General features: G+C 39.6%; 1 protein-coding gene across 6 annotated transcripts in view; it reads right to left on the bottom strand.

Annotated features, from left to right (window-relative positions):
• Positions 1–24,640, bottom strand: part of PCYT1B (phosphate cytidylyltransferase 1B, choline) — a 143,608-nt gene that overhangs the window by 53,893 nt on the left and 65,075 nt on the right. For all 6 annotated transcript variants that reach the window (XM_070289874.1, XM_070289870.1, XM_070289869.1 and 3 more), the window contains exon 3: positions 12,957–13,073. In XM_070289874.1, the coding sequence (XP_070145975.1) occupies positions 12,957–13,073 (117 nt within the window). The remainder of the gene's footprint in view (positions 1–12,956; positions 13,074–24,640) is intronic.

A 24,640-nucleotide genomic window follows, 5' to 3' on the forward strand; every position in this document is an offset into this window, starting at 1 on the left:
CAAGAAAACAAACAACCCAATCAAAAAATGGACAGAAGATCTAAATAGACATTTCTCCAAAGAAGACATAGAGATAGCCAAGAAACACATGAAAAGATGTTTAACACTGCTAATTATTGGAGAAATGCAAATCAAAACTGCAATGAGCTATCACCTCACACCAGTCAGAATGGCCATTATCAAGAAACGTACAAACACAAATGTTGGAGAGGATGTGGAGAAAAGGGAACGCTTCTACACTGTTGGTGGTAATGTAAACTGGTATAGCCATATGGAAAACAGTATGGAAGTCCCTTAAGAAAGTAAAAATGGAGCTACCATGTGATCCATAAATCCCACTCTTGGGGATATATCCAGATAAAAACATGATTTGAAAGGGTACATGCACCCCAATGTTTAATGCACTGCTGTGTACAACAGCCAAGACATGGAAGAAACCTAAATGTCCATCAACAGATGAATGGATAAATAAGATGTGGTACATATATTATAATGGAGTATTACTAAGTCATGAAAAAGAATGAACTAATGCCATTTGCAGCCCCATGGATAGACCTAGAGAGTGTCATACTGAGTGAAGTAAGTTAGAGAAGGAGAAATATCATATGACATCCATTATATGTGGAATCTAAAAAGAAATGATATAAATGAACTTACAAAATAGAAAGAGACTCTCAGACTTAGAAAATGAACTTATGTTTGCTGGGGGGAGAGTTTAGGGAGTTTGGGAAGGTCATGTACACACTGTTATATTCAAAATGGATAACCAACAAGGACCCATTTTATAGCACATGGAACTCTACTCAATGTTATGTACCAGCCTGGATGGGGGGCGCAGTTTGCAGGAGAATATATGTATGCTGCTGCTGCTGCTAAGTCGCTTCAGTTGCGTCCTACTCTGTGTGACCCTAGACAGCAGCCCACCAGGCTCCACCATTCCTGGGATTCTCCAGGCAAGAACACTGGAGTGGGTTGCCATTGCCTTCTCTGGAATACATGTATACATGTATATATATGGCTGAGTCCCTTTGCTGTTCACTTGAAACTATCATAACATTGTTAATCAGCTATAAACAAAACAGACTCGCAGGCTTAGAGAATAAACTTAGGGTTACCAGGCAGGAAGAAAAGTGGGGAGGGATACACTGGAAATTTCAGATTGACATGTACACACTGCTATATTTAAAAACAGATAACAAATAAGGACCTGCTGTATACCACAGGGGGCTCTGCTCAATATTCTGTAATAACTTAAATGAGAAACGAATTTGAAGAATAGATACATGTGTAACAATCACTTTGCTGTACACCTGAAGCGAATACAACATTGTTAATCAACTGTATTACAATATAAAATAAAAAATTTTTAAGCTGTGAGTGAAGTGAAAATTTATAGTGTTGAGAGAAAACCTCCACCAATCTACAATTCTGTAGCATACCAAATCATCTTTTAAGAGAGAAGGAGCTAAAAAGACTTTCTCAGACAAACAAAAATTGAGGGAATTTTTTCCAAAAGACCTACCTTGCAAGAAATGTTTTTACAGTGCTTAAGAAAGAAGGAAAATTATATAAGTCAGTAGTTCAGCTCTACATTTTAAAAAGGAAGAGCATTAAAGAATAAGTGAAGTTAAAACAAAATTTTTTATTTTTATTTTTCTTATTCTTAGGTCTAAGATGGCTAGCTACTGAGAAGTTGCTGTGTAGCAAAGGGAACCCAGTCTGGCACTCTATGATGACCTGGAGGGATGGGGTGCGAGGAGGGGAGAAAGGCCAGAGTGGGAGAGGGTGTGTGTTTTAACATAATTATGGCTGTTTGTGCTGCTATATGGCAGAAACCAACACAACATTGTAAAAATTTTTAAATAGTTAAATTTTTAAAAATAGGGAAAAAAGCTACAAGGATATATTGTACAGCATGGGGAATATAGCCAATATTTTATAATAACTATAAATGGTATGCAACCTTTAAAAATTGTGACTCACTATTTTGTATACCTGGAACTTATATAATATTGTACAACAACTATACTTCAATTTTAAAATGGAACTATCAAAAAAAACCTTTTACTTTTCTTATTAATCTAACAAATAACAGTATGTTCAAAATAATGACATAAACAATATATTTAATTGTGTATGTGTATGCATGCAAACAACAGCACCATGAATCAACTTAATAGAACCGACATCTACAGACTACTTAATTCAACCACAGCTGAATACACATCCTTCTCAAGCTCACATGGAGCATTTACCAAGATAGACCACATTCTGGGCCATTAAGCACATGTTAACAAATTTAAAAGAAGAGAAATCATACACTGTCTGGTCTCAGGTCACAATGGATTTAAACTAGGAATCAACAACAGAAAAATAATGGAAAATCCAAAAATAATTAGAGATTAAACAGCATACTTCTAAACAACACATGGGTCAAAGAATAAATCAAGAAATATTTTCTACTACTTTAAACTAACTGAAAATGGAAACACAACTTATCAAAATTTGTGGGATGCAGTGAAAAGCATTTAAGAAGGAGATTTATAACATTGATTATATATATATATATATATCAGAAAAGAAGAAAGACTGCAAATCAATAAATCTAAGCTTCTATCTTCAGTTCAGTCGCTCAGTTGTGTCCGACTCTTTGCGACCCCATGGACTGCAGCATACCAGGCCTCCCCATCCATCACCAACTCCCAGAGCTTGCTCAAACTCATGTCCACTCTTTCTCTAAGAATAAGTAGTGTGGTTATAGATTGGGAAAATTTGAGGAAATTTTTTCCTTGTTGTGCCAAAAGATAGAGTTTTAGGCTGAACTGAACAGGGTAAAGGAATTAGTTGCCAACTCCCTCTTGGAACAATAGCCTCTCCCAAGGATTGGTAGGACTTCCCTGGTGGCTCAGATGGTAAAGCTTCTGCCTACAATGTGGGAGACCAGGGTTCAATCCCTGGGTTGGGAAGATCTCCTGGAGAAGGAAATGGCAACCCACTCTAGAATTCTTGCCTAGAAAATGCCATGGACAGAGGAATCTGGTAGGTTACAGTCCATGGGAAGTTAGAAAGAGAAGGAAGTTAGAAACAGAAGGAAGGCCTCCTAATCCATTCAATGATATCAGCATTACCCTAATACTAAAACCAAACACCTTATAAGAAAGGAAAACTAGAGACTGCCACCTCTCATTAACATAGATTAAAAAACTCTTTAACAAAATATTAACAATTAAAATCCAACAAGACATGAAAAGAATCATACGCCACAACCAAGTGGGATTTATCCAAGGTAAACAGGCTCACAGATATAGAAAACAAACCAGTGGTTACCAGTGGAGAGAAGGAAGGAAGGAGGGGGCAAGAAAGGGGAAAGGAATTAAGAAGTATAAACTATTATTTATAATAAAATAAGTAAGCTATGAGGATATATTTACAATACAGGGAATATAGCCAATATTTTATAAGCATAAATTGAGTATAACCTTTAAAAATTATGAATCGCTATATTGCACTCCTGTAACATATAATACTGTACTTCAATTTTAAAAATACAAATAATAATGTAATGCATCACATCAATAGGCAAAATAAGAGAAATCACATGATGATATCAACAGATGTAGAAAAAGCATTTGATAAAATCCAATACCCATTCATGATACTAAAAAAAAAAATCTCTTAGTAAACTAAAAATAGAGGGGGACTTCCTCAACTTGATAAAGACTATCTACAAAAACCCTACAGCGAACATCAAACTCAAATGGTGAGAAAATTAAATTTTTTCCACTAAGATCAGGAATAAGGCAAGAATGTCCCCTCTCACCATGGCTTTTCAACATTGTATTGGAAGTCCTAGCTAGTGTGGTAAGACAAGCAAAAAAAGGAATCTAAATACAGATCTTATACTGTTCACAAAAACTGGATGAAAATGGATCATAAATCAAAAACCAGAACACAAAAGTATAAAACTTGAAGAAGGTAACATATGAGAAAACCCAGATGACCCTAGGTATGGCAGTGACTTCTTATATACAATACTCAAGGCACAAACCAGACAACTGATAAACTGGACTTCATTAAAATTAAATATTTCTGCTCTGCAAAAAGCTATGTCAATGGAATAAGAAGACAAACCATAGACTGGGAGAAAATATTTGAAAAAGACACAACTGATAAAGGACTATTATTGAAATTATACAAAGAACTCTCAAAACTCAACAATAAGACAATGAACAACTGGATTAAAAACAGCAAAAAAGATCGGAATAGACACCTTGACAAAGAAGATATGCAGGTGTTAAGCAAGCATATGAAAAGATGCTCAATATTACATATCATCAGGAAACTGCAAAATAAAATGACAATGAGATATCACTATGCACAGATTAAAATGGCCAAAGTACAAAATACTGACGATACCAAATCCTGGTGAGGAACTGGAGTAACAGTAATTCTCGTTCATTGCTGATGTGAATGCAAAATTGTAGTTACCTTGGAAGACTGTTTGGCACTTTCTAACAAAGCTAAACATACACTTAACATATGATCTAGCAATCACACTACTATGTATTTACCAAAATGAACTGAAAACTTACATTCATACAAAAACCTGCATGTAGATGTTTATAGCAGCTTTGTTTATAATTGCCAAAACCTGGATGCAGCCAAGATGTCCTTCAGTAAGTGAATGGATAAACAAACTGCGGTACATCCAGACAATGGAATATTACCCAGTGCTAAAAAGAAATGAGCCAACATGCCATGGAGGAACTTTAAGTGCATATTACTAAGTGAAAAAAGTCTATAGGAAAAAGATACAGACTCTATGATTCCAATTATATGACATTCTAGAAAAGGCTCGAAAATCACTGCAGATGGCGATTGCAGCCATGAAATTAAAAGACGCTTGCTCCTTGGAAAGTTGTGACCAACTTAGACAGCATATTAAAAAGCAGAGACATTACTTCGCCAACAAAGGTCCGTCTGGTTAAGGCTATGGTTTTTCCAGTAGTCATGTACAGACGTGAGAATTGGACCATAAAGTAAGCTGAGTGCCAAATAATTGATGCTTTTGAACTGTAGTGTTGGAGAAGACTCTTGAGAGTTTCTTGGACTGCAAGGAGATCCAACCAGGCCACCCTAAAGGAAATCAGTCCTGAATATTCATTGGAAGGACTGATGCTGAAGCTGAAACTCCAATACTTTGGCCTCCTGATGTGAAAAGCTGACTCATTTGAAAAGACCCTGATGCTGGAAAAGATTGAAGGTGGGAGGAGTAGGGGACGACAGGGGATGAGATGGTTGGATGGCATCACCAACTCAATGGACATGAGTTTGGGTAAACTCTGGGAGCTGGTGATAGACAGGGAAGCCTGGCGGGCTGCAGTCCATGGGGTTGCAAAGAGTCGGACACGACTAGGCGACTGAACTGAACTGATGGAGACAGTAAAAAGATCAGTGGTTGCCAGAGGTTGAGTGGGAGATAGATGAATAGACAGAGTACACACCATTTTTCAGGCACTGCAACTGTTTTTACAGTGGATATATGTAAAATCCACAATGGTGGATATATATCATAATATATTTATCCAAACCCAAAGAATGTAAACACCAACAACTTCAGATAAGCAGACAATACCACTCTACTGGCAGAAAGTGACGAAGAACTGAAGAGCTTCTTGATGGAGATGAAAGAGAAGAGTGAAAAACCTGGCTTGAAACTCAATATTCAAAAAATTAAGATCACGGCATCTAGTCCCATTACTTCATGGTAAACAGAAGTGGAAGAAGTGGAAACAGTGACAGATTCTGTTTGCTTGGGCTCCAAAAATCACTGAGGATGGTGAGTGCAGACATGAAATCAAAAGATGCTTGCTCCTTGGGAGGAAAGCTATGATAACCCTAGACAGCATATTAAAAAGTAAAGACAGCACTTTGCAAACAGGTATGTACAGTTAAAGCTATGATGTTTTCAGGAGTCATGTACGGAAGTGAGTGCTGGACCATAAAGAAGGTTAAGTGCTGAAGAACCAGTGCTTTTGAACTATGGAATTGGAGAAGACTCTTGAGAGTCCCTTGGACTTCAAGGAGATCAAGCCAGTCAATTCTAAAGGAAATCAACCCTAAATATGCATTGGAAGGACTGATGCTGAAGCTCTAATACTTTAGCCACCTGATGCAAAGAGCCGACTCACTGGAAAAGGCCCTTATGCTGGGCAAGACTGAAGGCAAAAGGAGAACTGGGCAGCAGAAGATGAGATGGTTAGATAGCATCACCCACACAAGGGACACAAATATGAGCAAACTCTGGAAGAGAGTGGAGGATAGGGAAGCCAGACCTGCAGCAGTCCGTGGGGTTGCTAAAAGTCAGACATGACTTAGCCAATGAAAAACAACAGGCTGTATTTTGCCCTGATTTTGGCTGACTCCTAGCCTCTACTACTCCCTGAATGGCTGACTCTAGGCCTGTATTTGCTGTGACTGGCTGACCGCTAGCCGGTACTTTGCCCTGGTTGCCTTACTCCAAGCCTGTACACTGCCCTGACTGGCTGACTCCTCGCTTGTACTTTAGTTGATGAAAGCAGGGAAAACCACTAGGTCATTCTGATATGACCTAAATCAAATCCCTTATGATTATACAGTGGAGGTGATGCATGGCTTCAAGAGATTAGATCTGGTAGACAGTGCCTGAAGAACTATAGATAGAAGTTCATAACATTGTACAGGAAGAAGTGACCTTAATCATCTCAAAGAAAAAGAAATGCAAGAAGGCAAAGTGGTCAGAGGAGGCTTTACAAATAGCTGAGGAAAGAAGAGAAATGAAAAGCAAGGGAGAAAGGGAAAGATATACCCAACTGAATGCAGAGTTCCAGAGTATACCAAGGAGAGATAAGAAGGCCTTCTTAAGTGAACAATGCAAAGCAGTAGAGAAAAACAAAGAATGGGAAAGACTAGAGATCTCTTCAAGGAAATTGGGGATATCAAGGGAACGTTACATGCAAAGATGGGCATGATAAAGGAAAGAAACGGTAAGGACCTAACAGAAGCAGAAGAGATTAAGAAGAGGTGGCAAGAATACACAGAAGAACTGTACCAAAAAAGTCTTAATGACCAGATAACCCAATGGTGTGGTCACTTACCTAGAGCCAGACATTCTGGAGTGTGAAGACAAGTGAGCCTTAGAAAACATTACTATTAACAAAGCTAGTGGAGGTGATGGAATTCCAGCTGAGCTATTTCTAATCCTAAAAGATGATACTATTAAAGTGCTGCATTCAGTATGCCAGCAAATTTGAAAAACTCAGCAGTGGTCACAGGACTGAAAAAGGTCAATTTTCATTTCAATCCCAATGAAGGACAGTGCCAAAGAATGTTCAAACTACTGGACAATTGTGCTCATTTCCCATGCTAGTAAGGTTTTGCTTGAAATGCTTCAAGCTAGGCTTTAGCAGTATGTGAACTGAGAACTTCCAGATGTACAAGCTGGAGTTTGAAAAGGCAGAGGAACCAGAGATCAAAATGTCCACATTGGTTGGATCACAGAGAAAGCAAGGAAATTCCAGAAAAACATCTACTTCTGTTTCATTGACTACGCTACAGCCTTTTACTGTGTGGATCATAACCAACTGTGGAAAATTCTTAAAGAGATGGGAATACTAGACCACCTTACATGTCTCCTGAGAAGCCTGTATTAGGGTCAAGAAGCAATAGAACATTACATGGAACAACTGACTGATTCAAAATTGGGAACGGTGTTCAAAAAGGCTATATATTGTCACCCTGCTTAATTAACTTCTAGGCAGAGTACATCTGCCAAATGCAGGGCTGGCATGAATGAATCATAAGCTGAAATCAAGATTGCTTGGAAAAATATCAACAACCTCACATATGCAGATGATACTCTAATGGCAGAAATGAAGAGGAACTAAAGAGCCTCTTGATGAGGGTGAAAGAGGAGAATGAAAAAACTAGCTTAAAACTCAGCATTCAAAAACTAAGATCATGGAATCCAGTTAGATCATTTCATGGCAAATTAAAAAAAAAGTGGAAGCAGTGACATTTTATTTTCTTGGGCTCCAAAATCACCATGGATGGTGACTGCAGCCATGAAATTAAAAGAGACTTGCTCCTTTCAAGGAAAGCTACGACAAATCTAGACAGCATATTAAAAAGCAGAGACATCACTTTGTCGACAAAGGTTCATACAGTCAAAGCTATGGTGTTTCCAGGTGTCATATACGGATATGAGAGTTGGACCGTAAAGAAAGGTGAGCACTGAAGAATTGATGCTTTTGAATTGTGGTGCTGAAGAGTCCCTTGAGAGTCCCAAGACCCTCTTGAGAGTCCCTTGGACTGCAAGGAGATCCAACCAGTTAATTCTAAAGGAAATCAGTCCTCAATATTCATTGAAAGGACTGATGCTGAAGCTGAAGCTCCAATACTTTGGCCACTCAATGCGAAGAGCTGACTCATTGGAAAAGGCCCTGGTGCTGGGCAAGATTGAAAGCAGAAGGAGAAGGGGGTGGCAGAGGATGAGGTGGTTAGATAACATCATCAGCTCAAAGGACATGAATATGAGCACAGTCGAGGAAACAGTGGAAGACAGAGAAGGTTGGCGTGCTGCAGTCCATGGGGTTGAAAAGAGTTGGACACCACTTAGCAACTAAACAAGAGAATTTAAAATACCAAGAGTCAACTCTAACGTATTAAACTATGGACTTTGGGTGATAATAATGTGTCAATGTAGCTTCACAGACTATAAAAAATGTACTACACTGCTGCAGGATGTTGATAATGAGGAGGCTGTGTATGAGTGTAAATCTTTTTACTTTTTGCCAATTTTACTATGAACAAAAAATTTTCCTTAAAGTTTGTTAATTTTTGAAATGTTAATATTTACAATATTCCTGAAATTACACATTTTATAACTATTTAAACTTAGGATAGAAAATTTTAGATGTCAACTTAAAAATTTTTAAGGTGCATCAGTTCAATTCAGTTGCTCAGTCGTGTCTGACTCTTTGAGACCCCATGGACTGCAGCAAGCCAGGCTTCCTGGTCCATCACTAACTCCCAGAGTTTGCTCAAACTCATGTCCATGGAGTCTGTGATGCCATCCAACCATCTCATCCTCTGTTGTCCCCTTCTGCTCCTGCCTTCAATCTTGCCCAGCATCTGGGTCTTTTCAAATGAGTCAGTTCTATGCATCGGGTGGCCAAAGTATTGGAGCTTCAGCTTCAGCATCAATCCTTCCAATGAATATTTAGGATTGATTTCCTTTAGGATGGACTGGTTTGATCTCCTTGCAGTCCAAGAAACTCTCAAGAGTCTTCTCCAATACCACAGTTTAAAAGCATCAATTCTTCAGTGCTCAGCTTTCTTTATGGTCCATCTCTCACATCCATACATGATTACTGGAAAAACCAAAAGATGGTATATAGTTTTTCAAAATTCTTTTTGGCATTGTGGGGAATGAAGAGTGAAGACTCTTAGTCTAAGACAATGGTTTTCAACAAAGGCTTCATCATCCCCTAGGATGCATTTTTGGAAATTTGTGGGGCATCTTTAGTTGTCACTATAATTGGAAGCAGTGACTGGCATTTAGTGGGCGCGGTGCTAACAATGCTAAACATCTTCCTAAGTGTGGAGCAGCCCCACATGAGAATTTTCCAGTATCTTGTAAGATTTCTGAATGTCTCTGTACAATTATTTTTAATTATCAATCTAGCCCCTAACTTTGTTTTATAATAATTGCAAAGTATTACTAAACAGCTGTGATAAATGCTGAATTTTAGGGACTTTCCTGGTGGTCCACTGGTTAAGAATCCACCTGTCAGCACAGGGGCATGAATTGAATCCCTGGCTGGGAAACTAACATCCCATGTGCCACGGGGCAACTAAGCCTATGTACCACAACTACTGAGCCTGTGTGCCTCAACTAGAGAGAAGCCTGCTAGATGCAACTAAAACCCAATGCAGCTGAAAACAAATAAATAAATAAATCTTTTTAAAAAAATGCTGAATTTTAGAGGAAGGCAACTACTATATACATAGAAGGAAAACTGTTCTTTTTCTTATGCACAATTCCCCAAAATGCATTTGCCACAGCCATGCCACTCGGCATTTGAGCTCCAATACCACCCCTGAAGAACCCTGCCTACACATAGGAGGTTGGAGATTCTGTTTAACAGACTAGGAATCAAACACAATTAAATTAGTGGAGACACATGAACTATAAGCTTACACTGAATTTTAGTAGGAGATTGGTTGCAAAATACTTCATGATATTTCCAGTTAAACAGGATAATAATAAATCATTGGAAAAAATAACATACTGAAATTATTTATTACTGTTTACATTGCTTGGAGGTTTTCACTCTTACTCTGTCACTGTCGCCAGAAGTCTACACACATTTTTACAGCTTCATGCTTTATTGTTTCATTTCCCATCCACACTCTAGTCCCTATCATCTACCAAAAGATATGGTCTCCACGGTTGTCTTAGTAGTTTCACATTCCCTTGGCTTCCACAGAGAATCCATGTAATAGCCATTGAGGAAGTATCTACCTTTCTTAAAACCCAAACGAACTTTTTAGCCAACCCAATAAATCGGCTAGAGAGGACATTGGTCACTGCATTTCCTGATGCTGCTTAGGCAACAACCCTCTGAAACAGAACTCAGAGCAGCCAGAGCTGGGTCGTCATCAGGGAGCAGTACCAGCTCTAGCTTTTGAGAGCTATGCAACGACTGTGTGGCTCCTTTTGCAGTTGGTCTCCTTCCCTTCTGCTTTAATTCTCGGCTCTGAACTCCTGTCCATATTCACTTCTCTCAGTTCTAAATCCCCTGCACTTTTACAAAAAGCCTCCTTAAGAGACAAGTCAATAAAACAACACACCTAGTTGTAGCCACCACATTTTCCCCACTTGTCCCAACATTCTTATCTGGGCTGGTGGGAAGATCACTGCACAAGGAAAGTTCTGTGCTCTGGCTTCTGTGCGCCCTGACCTTCATTTAAGTCTCTGCACAATTGTCAGTGCTTCAAAGGGTCCTCACCTGACCTCCACACCTGAAACACCCCTGCTTGCCCCGCCAGTCACCTTTCCCCTTAACCCTATGTAACATTTCTTCATAGTACCTCTCCTCCAGATTGTTACTGGTCAATGTCTGTCTCCCCTTTAGACTCTAAGTTCTCTGAGGACACAGTCTGCTTTGATGGTGGCTGCATCCTCAGTGTACAGAAGAATGCCTGGCTCACAGTAGGAGCTCAAGAAATAGTTGTTAAGTGAAGGAATCATTCAGCAAATCAGTGAAACCACTGCTGCTGAGTAACCTAGAGAACTGCTGTTGTTAATTTGCTGCTTTCTCCAGCTTACAAGAATGCACTGAAAGTCTATTTCCTTTGAATTTATTTTTGATGTGCTAATCCAGGGCCAGGGCAGTGTTCCTGTTAAGTGTTACCCACACCTAACCACTTCCAAATTTGGGTTGCCAAAATGACCAAGGTCTTCCCTCATAGCTCAGTTGGTAAAGAATCTGCCTGCAATGCAGGAGACCCCAGTTCCATTTCTAGGTCAGGAAGATCTGCTGGAGAAAGGATAGGCTACCCACTGCAGTATTCTTGGGCTTCCCTGGTGGCTCAGCTGGTAAAGAATCCACTTGCAATGCAGGAGACCTGGGTTCGACCCTGGGTTGGGAAGATTCCCTGGAGAAGGGAAAGGCTACACACTCCAGTATTCTGGCCTAGAGAATTCCATGGACTATATAGTCCATGGGGTCACAAAGAAATGGACACGACTGAGTGACTTTCACTTTTCAAAATGACCAAAGCCAAACCACTGCAAAGGTCTCCCCAGGACCCAGCAGCTTAGGACCAGATTCCCGGTGGTAGTGCTCACATAAAGAATGGTTTTCTACTCAAAATACAGGAAATGAACAGAGATGGGTCCTCTGCCCACCTTGGGTTCCCTCTGCATAATCTGTCCAGTAACCATTGCCTCTTACCATCTCTTCCTTCTGGAAAGAATTCTATTCAGGAACCATATGGTCACTATGTTCAGCAAAATCTGCAAACAATTCCTCCTAAATATTCAAAAAGTAGTTTCAAACTTGTGGAAGACAACAAAACACTGTAAAAAAACAGATATGTAGTCTCTTACTACCGCCTTGCTCCCTCACAAGGTGGAAGGGTTGGTGGTGTCTAGTTCATGTAATGCCACAAAAAATGATCATGGTAAAAGGAAATGCTGCTTCCAGAAGCTACAGAGAAGAGACCCAGGTCTCCCAGATCAGCCACTTTTCCTTTTACACAAACGGAAATCGGTAGGCCTTTTGGAAGAAGAAAATTTCGACCTACGTCTAATTACCCTTCTCTCTCCACAGCTTATGAACTCAGTCACTTCCTTCAGTGTAAACCAAGATTATTTGCATATATAAAACCATTTCTTTAACACATAGCGCATAAATTCAATTAACCGGGACTGTTGTAAGCCACTACCATTAGCACAACACCGTCCTAAGTGCTGTGGGTCATACCAAAGAAACAGACAATGACCTCGCTCAACATTAATCATCCTGAGTTTCCTCCAGTCTCCAAGATTTGAAATCAGAATAATATTGCTTTTCTCCTAACCCTCTAGGAAATTTCAGAAATAGGAATTGGAACATTCCTCAAACACAAAAAGAAAGGTATTAATGGAAAACATGAAGCAATTACACTTGGTGGTATTATTAGTCTCTCTTTCTCTAGGAATCAACAGTTTATAATCTCATGATATAATTTCCCCTATGGTGTTTTTAAAATCTCATGTTAAATTTCAGGCAGTAAACAAGGAACCCAATATAGGCTGAATTGGGAGCATTAACAATGGGAGGTTTTAATGACTGAAGTCTGACAGGGGTTCTTTTCAGGAAGAACATTAAATAAGAGTTTTCTAGACAAAAAGAAAATGTACTTCTTACCTCCTACCAGCAAGTAGCTGTTGGGAAACAGTGTTTTCGCTTGCATAAGTGCCCTTGCATGACCTGAGTGGAAGAGGTCAAATATTCCATCCGCATATACTCTCACGGGCCTGTCAACTGTGGAAGAAAGAAAACATCATCAACAGAACTGCAGAATAAGGAATTCCAGTCACCTGATCCTTCCATCAGTACAGCACTGTAAGAAGGTTTACCTGGAGAAAACACAGTGTCTACATACTATCAGTTGCATATTAGTGCATGAAATTAATTTTACCAAGAAGCTCTTTTCAGGACATCAAAGCAGAGTAAAAACATAACAAAATTAAGATTGACCCAGAATGCACATTTTTAACTGCAAAGCACTGGGGAATTGTCTCAACCCAGAGTAGAGTCTCAGGTGGCTGAGTAGGCAGATTTAGACAGACCAGGCATAACCAAAGGGTTGGCAGAGTCAAGCCAGCAGGAATATCAAGGTAGGAGTGACTGGGGAGCTCAAGGAAAGGCCAAACGAGTTCACCCTGGAGTCTGGCAGTCCCAAACAAAGACCCCTAAGTCCTATTCCCAAAGGCAAAGACGCTGCTGTGCACCTCCTCCAAGTCACTATCACACAGTGAAATTCAGCCTTGGTAAAAGTATTTACACCATAAAAATTGGCAAGTGTTCAAGTCAGGGCTTAATTCCCTTTGGAGGGCCAGTTGCTACACATTTACCACTGCACAAAGGTCACTCCCTATCCTCTTTGACATCCTAAGATATGGGGCATTGGGTGGGGGCAGATGCCCCAAAGAGAGGAGAGTCGGAGCAAAAGTTACATGTGTGGTGCTCAGGGATGGAGGAATGTGACCCATACTACAGTCGTCCCTAGGGAGAAAGGTCAAGCGAGACAGAGACTCTCAGTGTGTAATATAGTGCTCTGGAAAGTGCCATGTCTTCAGGAAGAGGGACACACTTCACTACCGCTTCCTGGGAGTCAGGTGACTGTCCTCAGAAGTGCAGAGTGACACTTGCTGAGCCAGCCCAAAGACCCAGCACTTCCAATAAGAGGGAGGCACCGGGAGGTAGAGGGGCTGGGCGCCAATGTTTACACCATTCTGGACTCTCAAAAAAACTAGAAAGTGAAAATATAGCCAACTAAGGGCTTCCCTTGTGGCTCAGCTGGTAAAGAATTCGCTTGCAATGCGGGGGACCTCGGTTCAATCCCCGGGTTGTGAAGATCCCCAGGAGAAGAGAAAGGCTACCAACTCCAGTATTCTGGCCTGGAGAATTCCATGGACTATGTTGCAAAGAGTTGGACACAGCTGAGCAACTTTGACTTCACTTTCACAAGCTAAATATGGCCAACTGAACATACACACTCTCCTCTCCACTTCCTCTCAAACACCACAAGAATTACAGAGAAAGAATTAAAAAGGGATAATCCCCCAAGGACAGAGGAAACAATGAAGGCAACGACAGTGGATTAGAGATGTCAACCACAATTTGGAAAGTTGGTTGTCAAGTGCTGGGTATCTACAGGGAACAAGAATCAGAGGTAGGGCAGATGGGGAAAGGATTGCTGGTTAGTTGGCTTTATGAGCCTAAGATTCCTACTAACTTTTTAAAGACACATTATATTGATGTTATAAATTTTTCAAAAAGAAATCAATGCAAACTTCTGTTGAATGATCCTCAAGTCTCAGATTTTAAATTGATTATTTTTTGACATACTACAACCTCATTAATTCAGAACATAAATTGAAAGGAACGTTACATTAATACATTCAGATGGTACAATGTTTCTAATAAATTAAATTTTTCTAATAAAAAAACTTGAGAGACTTTATTTCAGATAGGGAATTGCAATTATTCCCAATTATACACCATTTTGAGCAAACAGAATTGCCTTCACAGGATTATACTGTATTCTAAATAAGGCACAGTAAATAGAAAATACTTTGAAATAACAAACTGTCTAATGAGGGATCCTTGGTTTCAAAGCTCTTATTCAATTTGATTTCAATTGAGGAAAATTTGTTTTAAGATATAAACCCCAAGGGAAAGCAGATGGCAGTTTTGCAGAACTTTTTGTTATTGATTCAGAGGTGATCAAGATAAATAAATTCAGGAAGCAGGGAGGAAAGAAAAGTGAAGAATGATGATATAATTAGGCTATTTAGTAGATCTTTGAAGAGTATTTATGGAGTTGATTTTGCAATAAGCTCACTTTTTTGAATTGTAGTGTGTCAGCAATTGCCAGACTAAGAAATTCTGCAGGACCAAAAAAAAAAACCCCTCAAACCCTGATCTCTTCAACAAATAAACTTAGAAAAAAAAGAAGAAAGAAAGAGATGAAGAGGGGATCTTAGAGATTAAAAGATATATTAAAAATATCTCAACATATTGTAATGTACAGACATTATTTGGATTTGGGTTCAAGCAAACTATAAATAAATGGTGACATAAGACAACTGGAGGTAGATACTAAAATGTATATATAGAAAATGATCTGCTGTATAGAATTGGCTTCAAAAATGATTGGGAATACAGGGTAAACAGAGGGGTTATACATGAGACACACACATATGGCTATGTTGCTAATAATCTCTTTTCCTCTATATATGTTTGAAATTTTCCTAATAAAAGTAAAATATGTAAAAAAAAAAGACAACTGGAAGGATACATGTATACAACAGCTAATTCACTTCACTATACAGCAGAAACTAACACAATATTGTAAAGTAACTAGACTCCAATAAAAAAGAAAAGACAATTGGAAATTGGAACACTAGATATTTGATTATATTAAAGAATTACTGTTAATTTTTTAGGTGAGGTAATGGTATAGTGGTTATATCTTAAAAAATCAGAGCTCTTATTTTTAAGATATTATATAGAAATATTTATGGATAAAATGATATGAAGTCTGGGATTTTGTTGCAAATAATTCAAGAGGGGAGAATTTATGAGGCAAGACTGGCCACAGGATGGTGGTTGTTAAGTATGGGTGATGGACACATGAAGGTTCATTATATTGTTCTATTTTCATGAATGTTTGAAATTCTCCGTAATATTTTTAATAGACTGTGGCTTAACTTAATTTACATATACATTTGCTTTAATCTTTGGTTGGAGGTTTTTCTGGACATCCTTTGAGGCATCTAGGGACTCTCCAAGGAGTCTATGCTGGGAACCACTGGCCTGTGAAGCTACAGGTTTGGCAATGATCAAAAAGTCTCTCCATAGCCATGGTGGAAAGACCTTAAAGTAGCTCCCAATGACTCCTACCTTATGCTCTTGCCTCTGTGCGATCCTCTCCCTTTGAAATGGGAGTAGGACCTATGCCTTGCTTCTAACCAGGAAAATATGACACCGGTGATAGATGTCTCTCCCATAATTATTTTACAGTGTGTAAGACTCCATTTTGCCAGCAGACTCAATCTTTCTCCCTTGGTGGCTTTGAAGAAGCAAGCTGCCATACTTTAGAGGGCCATGTGGCAAGGAATTGCAGGTGGCCTCTAGGAGCTGAGGGTGGTTTCTGGCTGACCACCAGCAAGAAGCTAGACCCTTGGTCTTAGAGTTACAAGGAAATAAATTCTGCCAATGACCTGAGTGAGCTCGAATACAGATCTATCATGAGTCAAGAGAAATAAGCCAAGTGACACTTTGAATGCAGCCTTGTGAATCTCTGAATAGGGGACTCAGCTAAGCTAAGGCTCAGACTCCTTATCTGTGGAAATTATGACATAATGAATATATATGCATTGTTTTAAGCCACTAGATCTGTGGTAATACATTAAATATCATAGAAACTGAATACAATGGCAGTATAGATTTTCTGCCTACAGATTATTATGCTTTTTGAAAAGTACTTAAGTACCTGTTTATCCTAAATGACCACAGCAAGGTATATCAGATAAATGTGATGTTCTAGCAAAATGCAAATCTGTATACAACTCATTAATTGCCATGTTTTAAATAATTTATTAATAAATATGACAAACTACAGGTAACACCAAAATGATGCTGAATATTTTCTTGAAGATCGTGGATACAAATAATGAGCATGGTACACTACTGTGGGTAAAATTTGATTATCTTAACTACCTGGATCTTACATTCCAAATTTCTGTAAGTTATTCAGCATCTTAAAGTAAAGGGAACAGTAAAGAGGGCTGTACTTAACATATATCTCACACCATATACAAAAATTAACTCAAGATGGATCATAAACCTAAATGCAAAGCTAAAACTATAAAATTTCTAGAAGACCTGAGAAAACCCAAAAGATACATGTACCCCAATGTTCACTGCAGCACTATTTACAATAGCTAGAACATGGAAGCAACCTAGACGTCCATCGACAGGTGAATGGATAAAGAAGCTGTGGTACATATATACAATGGAGTATCATTCAGACATAAAAAAGAACAAAATTGGGTCATTTGTATTGATGTGGATAAACCTAGAGTCTCTGTCATACAGAGTGAAATTAGAAAGAGAAAAATAAATATTATATATTAACATCCACTGGATCATCAAAAAAGCAAGACAGTTCCAGAAAAACATCTACTTACTGCTGCTTTATTGACTACACAAAAGCCTTTGACTGTGTGGATCACAACAAACTGTGGAAAATTCTTCAAGAGATGGGAATACCAGACCACCTGACCTGCCTCTTGAGAAATCTGCATGCAGGTCAGGAAGCAACAGTTATCTTTTAAATTTATTTATTTTAATTGGAGGCTAATTACTTTACAACATTGTAGTGGGTTTTGCCATACATTGACATGAATCAGCAACACCAACAGTCAGAACTGGACACAGAACAACAGACTGGTTCCAAATAGGAAAAGGAGTACATCAAGGATGTATACTGTCACCCTGCTTATTTAACTTATATGCAGAGTACATCGTGTGAAACGCCAGGCTGGATGAAGCACAAGCTGGAATCAAGATTGCCAGGAGAAATATCAATAACCTCAGACATGCAGATGACACCACCCTTATGGCAGAAAGCGAAGAAGAACTAAAGAGCCTCTTGATGAAAGTGAAAGAAGAAAGTGAAAAAGTTGGCTTAAAACTCAACATTCAGAAAACTAAGATCATGGCATCCAGTCCCATCAGTTCATGGCAAATAGATGGGGAAAAAGTGGAAACAGTGGCTGAATTTATTTTTCTGGGCTCCAAAATCACTGCAGATGGTGACTGCAGCCATGAAATTAAAAGACGCTTGCTCCCTGGAAGAAATGTTATGACCAACCTAGACAGCATATTAAAAAGCAGAGACATTACTTTGCCAACAAAGGTCTGTTTAGTCAAGGCTATGGTTTTTTCAGTAGTCATGTATGGATGTGAGAGTTGGACTGTAACGAAAGCTGAGTGCCAAAGAATTGATGCTTTTGAACTGTGGTGTTGGAGAAGACTCTTGAGGGTCACTTGGACTGTAAGGAGATCAAACCAGTCCATCGTAAAGGAGATCAGTTCTGAGTGTTCATTGGAAGGACTGATGCTGAAGCTGAAACTCCAATACTTTGGCCACCTGATGTGAAGAGCTGACTCATTGGAAAAGACCCTGATGCTGGGAAAGATTGAAGGTGGGAGGAGAAGGGGATGACAGAGGATGAGATGGTTGGATGGCATCACCGATTCAATGGACATGAGTTTGGGTAACCTCCAGGAGTTGGTGATGGACAGGGAGGCCTGGCGTGCTGCAGTCCATATATATATATATATCGGGGATATATGTATACCTATAGCTGATTCATTTTGTTGTACAGCAGAAACTAATACAACATTGTAAAGCAATTATATTCCAAGTTTTAAAAAATAAATAAAACTTCTAGAAGAAAAAAGAAAAAAATTGTAGTGACTTTGAGCTTGGAAAAAATTTCTTAAATAGGAACCAAAAAGGACACACTATAAAACAAATATATATATATATTAAACCTTATTTAAAATATTTATTCTTCAAAAGACATTTTTACAAATATGAAAAGGCAAGTCTTCAGGAGAAAATATTTAGAAAGTATGTATTTTAGACTTGAATCTAGAATATATAAAGAACCCTCAAGACTCAATACTAAGATAAACAACTCTTTTAAAAGAGCAAAAAAAATTCAACAGCCAAATAGAAGATCGCAAATAAGGACATGAAAAGATCCTCAACCCCATTAGTCATTAGGGAAATACAAATTAAGGTCATCCTGAGATATTACTTCCTACTCATTAGAATGGCTAAAAATTTCAAAAATTACTGACCATACCAAGTGCTGGGGAGGATATAGAGCAAACGGAACTCTCATACACTGCTGATGGGAATGTAAAATGGTGCAAATGCATTGGAAAGCAGTTTGGCAGTTGGTCAAAAAGTTAAATATATACATACCATATGGCCAGATAGGAGGCAATCATCAACTACATTACATGTGAGTTCACATTTTTGCAGGGCATGTTATGGGGTTTCTTGATATTGTGTCAGATTCAGGCAACAATAAAAGGGTATTATTCATTTTTTTCTTATGGCTCTTTAAAAGGAGCTTGTTAACAATGCCTTAAAAGTACATTTGGGGGACTTCCCTGGTGAACCGGTGGTTAAGAGTCTGCCTGTCAATGCAGGGAACATGGATTCAATCCCTGGTCTGGGAAGATTCCACATGCCACAGGACAACTACGCCTGTGCACCACAAAGCCTACCAAAGCCTGCGAGCTCTGGACCAAAGCCTGAGAGCTCTGGAGCCTGTCCTCCGCAACATAGAAGCCACTGCAACGAGAAGCCCGCACACCACAACTAGAGTAGCCCCCACTCGCCACAATTAGAGAAAACCTGTGTGCAGCAACAAAGACCCAGTGCAGCCAAAAAGAATAAACATAATGAATAAACGAATTATTTTTTAAAATACACATGGATTTACAAAGCATATGTATTTCACTTAATCTTTCCATCAATTTTGTGAAATAGGTAAGGGAGAAAGGACTTACTATCCTCTCTCATAGAGGGACAAATGAAAACTCAGTAAAGCTGAGGAGCTTACCCAGCATCATACAACCGATTTAAGATATGATAATGTGATATACAATATGATAGGAGAGTTTGAGTGCAAACCAAACTCAAATGTTCTTCTAACTCATGATGCCTCCTAGAAAACTACATGCCAATATGGAGTCTTTTTTAAAAAAGAGAAAGATAGACTATTACTGAATGCCCAGTAATTATCTTTAGTTTGTTTTTAATGTACAACTGATGTACAAAAATAGGTGGCAAAAAATTAAACTTTTAAAATCTAATAGTTTCCTATTTATAAAGTTTACATAGCTTTTTAAAAATGTTTATTTTATTTATTCATCTTGGCTGCCTTGGGTCTAGTTGTAACATGAGGGTTTAATTGCTCCCTGGCATGTGGGATCTTAGTTCCCAGACCAGGGATTGAACCTGCATCCCCTGTACTGCAAAGCAAGTTCTTAACCACTGGACCACCAAGGAAGTCCCTATAAAGTTTACATAGTTTTATATAAACTTTATCATTTTCTTCTACTTATAGGCAGTGATGCTACTTTCAGTCAATGATAAAGATCAATATTTGCTTTTTAAAATACATTAAAGTTAAAAAAGAGTACATCTAAAGAAAAATTAAGTAAATTACAGTACAGGTGACACAAAATTAAGGCAAAATTCATTAAGGTGGCTCTTCAAACATGCATTTTGAAAGCTTTATACATATCACCATGAACAGAACAATGCAAATTCCCTTTTTGTGAAGGAAAGTTAAGAAATCACAACTGAGTTTTCCTCAGTCGGCTTTACTGGAAAGGAACCTATGCAACAATCATTTGAACTTGTCCTTTATCTCCAGGCAGAGGACTGATTCTTTCTGTCTCAGGATGCATACTAATAAACCTTGGAGGGTCATAGCTCCACAGCTGGACAAGTTCAGCTTAGATTAACGGTGCCAGTTCCACTCAACAACAATAAAAAAACCCAATCAAAAAATGAGCAGAAGCCCTAAACAGACATTTCTCTGAAGAAGACATACAGATGGCCAAAACCACATGAAAAGATGCTTAATGTATCTAATTATTTTAAAAAAGCAAATCAAAACTACAGTGAGGTATTATGTCACACCAGTCAGAATGGCCATCATTAAAAAATCTGTAAATAAGAAATGGTGTGGAGGAAAGGGAACCATCTTACACAGATGGGAATGTAAACTGGTGCAGCCACTATAGAGAACAGTATGGAGGTTCCTCCAAAAGGTAAAAATAGAGTCGCTGTTATCATCCAGCAATCCCACTCCTAGGCATATACCCAGATAAAACTGCATTTCAAAAAGATACATACACCCCTATGTTCATAGCAGCACCATCTGCACTAGCCAAGACATGGAAACAACCTACATGCGTGGTGACAGACAAATGGACAAAGAAGATGTGGTCCACATACACAATAGAATACCATGCAGCCACCAAAAAGATGCCATTTTAGAAAAGCAATGCCATCAGCCATCAAAAAGATGGCATCAAAAAGATTGGCATTAGGCATCAACAAAGCCATCAAAAAGATGCCATTAAAAAAAAACAATGCTATTTGCAGCAACATGGATGGACCCAGAGATCATCATACTAAGTGAAGGAAGTCAGAAAGAAAAAGACAGAAAGCATGTGATATCACTTAAACATGGAAACTAAAATACAATACAAATCAACACACGTACAAAAACAGACTCACAGATATAGAGAACAGACTTGCGGTTGCCAAGGGGAGTGAGCAGGGGAGGGAAGGAATGGGAGTTTGAGATTAGCAGAGGCGAACTGTTAGATATAGTATGGATAAATGAGAAGGTCCTATTGTATTGCACAGGTAACTAAATTTAATACCCTGTGACAAAAACACCCTGGAAAAGAATATAAAAAAGAATATATGTGTATGTATAATTGAGCCACTTTGCTGTACAGAAAAAACTTACACAACATTGTAAATCAACTATACTTCAATAATTTTTTAAAAATGTGCTAGTTCCAACTGCTCTACTGTGCTCCTTCTCTTAAGGATTCTCACTCTCTGACCTCACAGATGAGGTCCAGGAGCTAAAAGCTATGAGCAGCCTCTCTGAGAATTTATACACCAGCCCCTGTTTGGGTAGACCTAAGCCTGTGAAACATAAAGTAGGCGATCGTATGAAGTCATAAAATGGGCTAGTGAAGGAATTAGCGAAAGACTTTAGTTACAACTATAATCCTGAAACACGCTGTAAGCCCCCAGTACAGGTCTCTTTCCCTTTTTTGACGGGATGTTCAAGACAGCACCACAGAAGTGTGCTTCAGTTCAGTTCAGTTCAGTTCAGTCGCTCAGTTGTGTCCGACTCTTTGCGACCCCATGAATCGCAGCACGCCAGGCCTCCCTGTCCATCACCAACTCCCGGAGTTCACTCAGACTCACGTCCATTAAGTCCGTGATGCCATCCAGCCATCTCATCCTCTGTTGTCCCCTTCTCCTCCTGCCCCTAACCCCTCCCAGCATCAAAGTCTTTTCCAATGAGTCAACTCTTCGCCTGAGGTGTCCAAAGTACTGGAGTTTCAGCTTCAGCATCATTCCTTCCAAAGAAATCCCAGGGCTGATCTCCTTCAGAATGGACTGGTTGGATCTCCTTGCAGTCCAAGAGACTCTCAAGAGTTCTCCAACACCACAGTTCAAGAGCATCAATTCTTCGGCGCTCAGTGTGCTTACTAGTCTTGAAAATTACCAGACACTTCAAAAAGGTAATGACGTTTTTCTTGTTTTCTTAAACAATAGTCAAATAGCAAGATATTTTTAAAACTCTGTGAGCTTCTCTAGTAACAATCCAATGCAACAACTATTCTTTAGATAACCGCCACAATACTTGCTCCAACCACTAACAACAGTTACTCTTAAGCAGTGTAAGTTCTAGCAATATAGTCCCAGGACAGGCATTACCTACAAACTTGTTAGAGATGCAAATACTCGAGCCTCACCCAGACCAAAATCTGGGAGAGGGGCCCAGCAGAGGGTTTTAGCAAGGCCTGCAGGGGGTTCTAAGCAAGCTAAAGTTTGAGGACCACTCTCAGTGACTATCAGAGTGTGGTCTAAGATGAATACGTGCCTTGTAAGTAATCAAAGAACTAACTTCTTGTCACATTTTAACACTGACATTAAAAGTTCTAAGTAGGGCTTCCCCAGTGGTCCAGTGGTAAAGAATCCATCTGCCAGTGCAGAAGACACAGGTTCAATCACTGATCCAGGAAGATCCTACAGGCCATGGAGCAACTCAGCCCACGTGCCAGAACTACTGAGCTTGTGCTCTAGAGCCCGACAGCCACAACTACTGAGTCCACAGCCCCCTAGAGTCTGTGCTATGCTACAAGCTTCTCCACGATGAGAAGCTCACACACTGCAACTAGAGTAGCCCCCGCTTTGTGCAACTAGAGAAAAACCTGTGCACATCAATGAAGACCCAACACAGCCAAAAAAATTTAAAAAATAAAAATTTTAAAGATGCTCTAAATAAAGGATTTCCTAACAGAAGTTCCCTCGGCCAGATGCCCACCAAATATCACAAATTCTCCTGGATGACTTCCCAGTATGGTCACCTGAGATAAAAGGGGAGAATTTCTGAGAGTAGTTCACCTTTGCTCCCTCTCACCCCTCCTCTAATGACCTGTGTATCACAGAGCTCACTGTACAGCTATTTGAAAATGCACCATCTTATTCTAGCTGGAGTCTTAGGCTTTAAACCTCTTGGTGGGACTTCCCTGGTGGAACAGTGGGTAAGAATCCTCCTGCCAATGCAGGAAACACAAGTTCGAGCCCTGGTCCAGGAAGATCCCACAATTCCATGAAGCAACTAAGCCTGTGTGCCACCACTACTGAACCTGTGCTCCAGAGGCCGCGAGCCCCAGCTACTGAGTTCACATGCCCTAGAGCCCATGTTCTGCAACAAGAGAAGCCACTGCAATGAGAAGCCCGTGCACCACAACTAGGAGCAGCCCCACTCACGACAACCAGAGAAAGCCCGAGTGCAGTGACAAAGCCCCAGTGCCACCAAAAATAAAATGAATAAATGATTGAAACAGCAACAGCAAACAAACACTGGGCAGTTAGCCTACAGGTACTCAGTCTCACTCAGTCACCCCCAGCAGCAGGTCAAACCCTCTCTGATTCTATTTCCAACTGATGAGCTCCTTTTCTTGTCCCAGTCTTTCATTCGTTCATTCATTCATTCACAAAGTATTTACTGAGCATACAGTACTTCTCCAGGTACTGGTAAAACAGCAGTGGGCATGGAGATGGTCCTCCCACTACAGAAGATCGTAGCTTCTGTCTTGTTCACACACTTGCTAGCCTCCAGTTCAAAGTCTGAGCATGTTCTCACTGAGCTCCATGAGCTGCCGTGGCGCATGCTCCACAGGGCAGCCCGTCGTGGTGGACAAAGCAGGGGTATGAGGTGAGAGGGACCTGAGATCGAATCCTAGCTCTATCGGTCAGATAGGACATTTGACAAGTTACTTTCCAGTTCTCCACGTGTCACCGGCCTTGTCAGCAGAGAGGGCACAAAAATACCCACCTTAACCAGTTTTTGCAAAGACTAACTAGAGTACATACAGGGCACAGCACCTAGCAGGTGGAAAGCAAGTTCAAATGCCCTTTTCCTTTCCCTTAGAAAAGTAGGATCTTTTTCTGCTTGGACCTAAAG

The sequence above is a fragment of the Ovis canadensis genome, chromosome X (genome assembly GCF_042477335.2).
Source record: "Ovis canadensis isolate MfBH-ARS-UI-01 breed Bighorn chromosome X, ARS-UI_OviCan_v2, whole genome shotgun sequence".
In the NCBI taxonomy this organism is placed as follows: Eukaryota; Metazoa; Chordata; class Mammalia; order Artiodactyla; family Bovidae; genus Ovis; species Ovis canadensis.